Below are 7,106 nucleotides of genomic sequence, written 5' to 3' on the forward strand. Positions count from 1 at the left end.
GTTCTGGGCTGATTTCTCACCTTTCTTAGGATCATTGAGACCCCACGAGGTGAGATCTTGCATGGAGCCCCAGTCCGAGGGAGATTGACAGTCATGTTTAGCTTCTTCCATTTTCTAATGATTGCTCCAACAGTGGACCTTTTTTCACTAAGCTGCTTGGCAATTTCCCCGTAGCCCTTTCCAGCCTTGTGGAGGTGTACAACTTTGTCTCTAGTGTCTTTGGACAGCTCTTTGGTCTTGGCCATGTTAGTAGTTGGATTCTTACTGATTGTATGGGGTGGACAGGTGTCTTTATGCAGCTAACGACCTCTAACAGGTATATCTAATTTAGGATAATAAATGGAGTGGAGGTGGACATTTTGAAGGCAGACTAACAGGTCTTTGAGAGTCAGAATTCTAGCTGATAGACAGGTGTTCAAATACGTATTTGCAGCTGTATCATACAAATAAATAGTTAAAAAATCATACATTGTGATTTCTGGATTTTTTTTTTTAGATTATGTCTCTCACAGTGGACATGCACCTACGATGACAATTTCAGACCCCTCCATAATTTCTAAGTGGGAGAACTTGCAAAATAGCAGGGTGTTCAAATACTTATTTTCCTCACTGTATATATTCGATATATTGAAAAGTAATTGAGATCAGAGCTACGGTCTAGGAGGAGATGTCAAAAATGTGTTTTTCAAAAAATTCAAAATGGCTGAAAAATTTTCTAGGGGGACCTTAATAGTCCATGAGCCTTTTTTGTAGGCATGAGGGACGTGGCCTTTCAAAGCTTGCATTTTTAAGCCTTATTTACAGTGCCGCCATGAGACTGATTGGGTTCATATTTCTATTGAAGCACATGCACATCACATGTTTCTAGCTCATTCCAGCTCACGGGAATTTGAGCCGGTGTGCCAGACAACAAATAATAACCAGAATGTGCATTTCCTAAATTAAATGCGTGTGACAGCTGTCAGCTATTAGATGTGACTGCCACCACTAACATTGCCAAGTGCTGCTCCACCAGCAATTTTTCAAATCATTACGTTTCACCTTAACTTACAGCAGCATGACTTTTGTTTGTGGGCTGAAAACTCCTCTCCCAAAGTGACATTTATTTTGCTTACACCATAGTTTTAGGACACTTTTTATTACTGATGTGTTTTAAGGCACACTTTTAATCCGGTCCACTTATTTGAAAAATCGGATGGCCGGATCATTGCAGAGAGCCATCTAGACGGCAAACATGAAATCAGAATCCTCATTTCCGTAAGCAGGTTTTAAGTTTTATAGCCGACATTCTATGACCCCCTGTCAAAGCCATACCAGCACAGTGATCTCCAGTTTGGAGCCCTTGCCTTTAAGCATCCATGCACTTCCCTTTCTAGCGATAGCTAATAAATAGATCACCATTTCATTAAATGGTTAGCCCTGTTTTCTCACTGTAACTTCGATAGAGGCAGGGCTCTGGACATAAATCACAAACACAAATCAGCATGTTGCAGGATGTTCAAATAAGTGCCCCAGATATACCCAGACAGTTTCATATACATAGGTCACTAGGGGGGGCGCCACAAGTGCAAGAAAGTGTGTGGCATTACACAAATTATCACAAAGTTGTTAGCACTTCACATACTGGTACACAACATATAAATAGGGGGTGTTTCTAGCGCCACATAGGGGACACAGGAAGTGACGTTTAATTCCTTTGTGACCGTGTAAACATGTAAGAATTCGGGGCGCGTCTCCCGACTTCCGGCCGCTACATGGCACCCGCAGCACACTCCGTCGCGCATCACAGTGACCATTCGCCACAAAACAGGAAGTTATTATTTCAGTGAACATGCTCACATCTGCACCAAACTTTACATGTTTGATAAGCGTCCCGCCCTGAACACATCCACAAGCCAAAATTCAGACATAGCGCCACCTGCTGGAAGTGACTACTTTTATGCTCTGATGAACCACTTTTTCTTCTTGTACTTCAAAACTATCTCAGAAAACCACTAACACATTGATGACGTCATGTTGTAAAGCGTGTGAGTTTTCCTTCAATGGTGTATCCATGACTTGGCAGCCAAGATACACGCTTCGCTGTGATACAGGAAGTTGTCGTAACTTCAATGTACATGCTCAAATCTGTACCAAACTTTATGTGCTTGATAATTGTCCTGCCCTAAACACATCTACATGCCAATATTCATTTTTAGTGGTAGCGCCACCTACTGGCAACAGGAAGCCCCAATGCGTGTCATTAAGTGCCTGCCTGATGCCGCTTGCAGCTGTAATTTTAATTGTATTTCTTTGTGTATTTGCAGCCTCCAGTGCGTGAAGGCCCAGTAACACGCAGTGCCAGCAGAGCTGCCTCCCTTCATTCTCTGTCTGATGCCTCCTCTGACTCATTCAACCATTCACCTGGTGAGATGCATAAAGAGTCCTTGTTTGCTTTTATGCTTCAGGGTTCACTTTACCAAGGACACAATTGTGAAGAGATCTATTGTTTAAAAGATACAAGATGCAGTTACTCTGAGCCTGCTGTCTGATTCTGCTTTCATACTCGTGTTTTATTGTGCCAAGCCCATTACTCTTTTACTCAGTAAGGTTCCATAGTGGAAAAACAAGCGCACATGCACGTACGCATACTTGTTAAACTCATGACATAAAATGAATTGTGTTTTGTATTAATTGCTAGGACCTTTGCTCTTAACTACCATGAAATAGTTTGCAGAGTCAGATATCCAACCCACTGTGTTAGCTAGGATGCACAGTGATTGGTGCAATTTTGAAAATAGGGTCTTTTCTTATATTGCTAATTTTAGCTTCATAGTCTACACAAGGAACAAAAGTCACCATAGTAGAAGCTAATGAAAATGATAATTAAGAAATAAACTAGTTATATTGAGAAAAAGAATGAAAGAATGTGATTTCCCCTCTGACTTTATTTTAATGCTACTGTGTTCACTGTGAACTCACCTGCTGTCTTACCATGTTTAACCTGTCACTGACTGCTATTTATGCATATTCAAAATACTTCCTTTTAAACAGTTTCTTACTCTGCCCCTCCCTTGTCATTGCTTTCTTCCTCTGGACTCATCTTGTCTCCTAATCGCCTCCTTGAATAGAGTCAGTGGACACCAAGATGAACTTAAGCAACCTGTTAATGATGTACCAGGACGGAGCTAGCAGTCCAGATTCCAGTGAGGACGACACAAAGCTGTCCATGCTGCCACACCTGGCTGATCTGGTTTCCTACAGCATCCAGAAGGTCATAGGCTTTGCCAAGATGATCCCCGGCTTCAGGTACAATCTAAACGCACTGCTGTGTTTGAGTTTGGTGAAGAGGGTGAACTGGATTTTGAGGTATCAGTACAAGGTAGCAGATTGCATTGCTGTCTGGCACAGTGTCTTCTTTTTTCCTAGCAGTCAACAAGGTCAGAATGTTCTTAATTTGTCACAGTGGGGCTTTTAAGAAATTATATGTAACATTCTAAAAATGACTATTGGTAGACCTTGATTCAGAATTCTGAGTTACAGCAATAGCTCATGTGTCACACAATGTCAACTTTCCTGGTGCGTGTTTCCTAATGCATCTAAAATGAGTCGTTAAATCTTCTATATTGATAGCAGATTCATTGTTTGAGTCTTTACTCAAGCAAAAATGTTTGAAAACAACAAAATACAATGCTTCTAAAATGTGAGGATTTTCTGCTTTTGTTTGTGTTACATAATGATAATAATAATATTGTGTAAGACGATATGTGAGTTTTGGCTCTGACAATTGATGAATCGCCATGAAAGCGGAAATTGTTATAACTTCAGTGTACATGCTCACCTCTGCACCAGACTTTACGTGTAGGATGACAGTCCCACCCTGAACACATCCATATGCCAACACTCAATGTCATAGCGCCACCTGCTGGCAATAGGAAGTGTCAAGTTTCACGCTGTTTTGGACTACTTCTAACATATTTGCCACACCTGCTTCAAAACAGTCTCAGAAGCGCCTTAAGACATTGATGATGCTATGCTGTGAATCTTGTGAGTTTTCGGATAACAGCATGGCCTTGGCGTGGCGTCAAAGTTCAATGCTTCGCCTTGACACAGGAAGGTCTTGTAACTTTGCTGTACATGCTCGTATCTCTATCAAATTTCACACGTTTCACAAGGTCCACGCCTTGAACACATCTACAGGTCAAAATTCACTCAACCTCAACGATTCACCCCTGAATCACCAAGATGCAGACAGGAAGTCAGCCATTCTGATTTGATTGTGCGATTTCAGCCCATTTATGGCCTTTTACAAGGTCCTACTATACTACGTACTTTAACGAACTCCTCCTAGGTAATCGGATCGACTTCAGTTTTCTACTGTGCATTCTGAATGCATTGACCATATATAAGCGATGTTTGATATACGCAAAGTCAGAGTGGCCATCGGGCTGGGTCACTCTCCAAGCTGCTGCAGAGCTTGTAATTGATGCTGAACTCCTTGATGTAATAAACTTTTATGATCAAGAACAGTGTCAAGCGGATTTCTTCTCAACACATCATCGCAGCATTATTGTTCGGACACCACAACCATGAAAAGTTGTGCTGTCTGTGAGTTTTTCGTCCATGGGCATGTCCGTGGTGTGGCGTCAAAGATTGATGGTTTGCCATTTAGCAGGAAGTTATAATAACTTCAGTGTACATGCTTAGATCTGTACAAAACTTTACATGGTTGATAAGTCCTTCCCTGAACATATCTACATGCAAATATTCACTCAACGTCATCGCGCCACCCACTGGAAACAGGAAGTAAGTCCTTGACCGGTCCAAAACACGCGACGATCCAGGGTGCGTCCCCGACCTCTGGCCACCACGTCACGCTCGCGTCATGATTCTGTCACGATCGCGTCACGACCCATCGTGCATCATCACCATGCGACGACCCGCTCAATGCTGCTTGCAGCTTTAATTTTTACGTGTTTTTAAGTAATTTGCAGTTTAGTATGGGGGGGCTTTGATTGTATGGAGTTTTGAGGAGGGGTTTGCTGTGTGCACTGTGCTTGTTTATCTGGCACACAAAGCCTGGGGTTGGAAACTATGTTGCTACAGTAACCATAAAATATTATCAGTCTCCATCACACACACACACACAAACATAATTACACGTGTAGGTGGTTAAGTAGAACATTCTGACAAACCTGTTATCTATTAAATACAACTTGCTTTATGACGGAATATTAGACATTGTATCTGGAGTGGTTGTTTTACTGATGTGTTCAATTTCAACGAGAAGTGACTCTTCATCCCACTGAATTTGCAACACTTTAACTATGTAGTGTTTTTGCAGTCACTTCTTATTTTCCACACACTATCAGTATAACAGTATAGGCAATTGCTGTTGCTACCTTATAGCATGCAGCGACCCCATGTATGTGGTTGCTCAGAATGATTTAAAACATTTACAGAAACTACAGTTGTAGTTGTAGACGACTATATGATCCCAAAATTCATGATTCATGAATTCAATCATGGTTCATGATTCTGTTGTCTGACAGAAAAAAATCATTAGTGGTATTGGTCTATAGAAGGGGTATTCAATTAAAATTCAAAGAGGTCCAGTTAGAGAAAATTTCACGAAGCAAAGGTCCGGAACATTAACTTGCGTTATCATTCAGTAGCCTACCATAACATATAGCCTAGTTGTATCAGCATATGTTTTTAGTCAACAACTGACTGTCAAATCCATAGACTGTATATAAAGGTAAAATCAGACACTATTTCAACAATAAACAAAGTCAGTTTTCCCATAAAACTGAAGGGATAATAAATAATAACTGCTCTAATAACAAATTCTAAATTTAAGTAATCTAATGGCTGCATTTAAAAAAAGTTTTTGTAAATCTGCATCTTAAAAGAAATTAATTTTATTTGTTGCTCAATTTCAGTCTCGTCTCCTCTCTTCCTCTGTGTGTCTTATCTCACTTACGGACTTGACTTGCAATGCTCTGGGCCGTTAACGGCTCTGGCAATGCTTATCGGAATGCACAGATTTGATTGGCTGAGCAGCATCACATGAGACGATTAGAGCACATGCAATTGGTCTGTGAGTTTCATGTGCCACTGAACCAGTACAGTACATGCTAGAAAAGCTGCGTGGGTTAAAATAGAAGCGCTCCGTCACGTCCGCGGTCCGCCTATTAGTGACCTCTGGTCTATAGCATTTTCCGTGGCATACTTTCAACAAGGTGTTGGAAACATTCCTCAGGGGCTTTGGTCCATATTGACACGATAGCATCACGCTGCACATCCATGATGTTCCACCACCTCCTAAAGGTGCTCAATTGGATTGAGATCTGGTGACTGTGGAGGCCATTGGAGTACAATGAACTCATTGTCTTGTTCAAGAAACCAGTTTGAGATTATTTGAGCTTGGTGCATTATTCTACTAGAAGTAGCCATCAGAAGATGGGTACACTGTGGACATAAAGGGATGTACATGGTCAGTAACAATACTCAGGTAGGCTCACGTTTAAACAATGCTCAATTAGTACTAAAGGGCCCAAAGAGTGCCAAGAAAATATCCCCCCACACCATTACACACCACCAGCCTGAATCATTGATACATGAAGGCAGGATGAATCAATGCTTTCATGTTGTTTATTCCAAATTCTGAGTCTGACCCAACCATCTGAATGTCGCAGCTGAAATTGAGACTCTTCAGACCAGGCAACGTTTTTCCGATCTTCGATTGTCCAATTTTGAAGAGCTTGTGCGAATTGTAGGTTCAGTTTCTTGCTCTTAGCTGACAGGCGAGGTTCAAGGTTCGACATGTTCATGTCTTGGAAAAGGCTCCAGGAGTCATGTGCATTCAGAGATGGTATTCTGCATAGCTTGGTTGTAACATCATTTGAACCAGTCTGCCCATTCTCCTCTGACCTCTGACATCAACAAGGCATTTTCATCCACATAACTGCCGCTCACTGGATATTTTCTCTTTTTCGGACTATTCTCTGGTCAAGTAGACCATGTCACTTAAATTAGCGAGTTGTCTTGACATTTACATGCCTAAATGCATTGAATTGTTGCCATGTGATGGCTGATTAGCTGTGTGTGTGTATGTGTGTGTGTGT

At 41.4% G+C, this 7,106-nt stretch overlaps 1 protein-coding gene across 4 annotated transcripts in view; it reads left to right on the top strand.

Moving 5' to 3' along the window:
* LOC123974763 (vitamin D3 receptor A) overlaps positions 1 to 7,106 on the top strand; it is a 150,508-nt gene that overhangs the window by 130,639 nt on the left and 12,763 nt on the right. For all 4 annotated transcript variants that reach the window (XM_046055647.1, XM_046055648.1, XM_046055649.1 and 1 more), the window contains 2 exons: positions 2,307 to 2,406; positions 3,111 to 3,288. In XM_046055647.1, the coding sequence (XP_045911603.1) occupies positions 2,307 to 2,406; positions 3,111 to 3,288 (278 nt within the window). The remainder of the gene's footprint in view (positions 1 to 2,306; positions 2,407 to 3,110; positions 3,289 to 7,106) is intronic.

This window comes from Micropterus dolomieu, linkage group LG08, assembly GCF_021292245.1.
Source record: "Micropterus dolomieu isolate WLL.071019.BEF.003 ecotype Adirondacks linkage group LG08, ASM2129224v1, whole genome shotgun sequence".
Lineage (NCBI taxonomy): Eukaryota > Metazoa > Chordata > Actinopteri > Centrarchiformes > Centrarchidae > Micropterus > Micropterus dolomieu.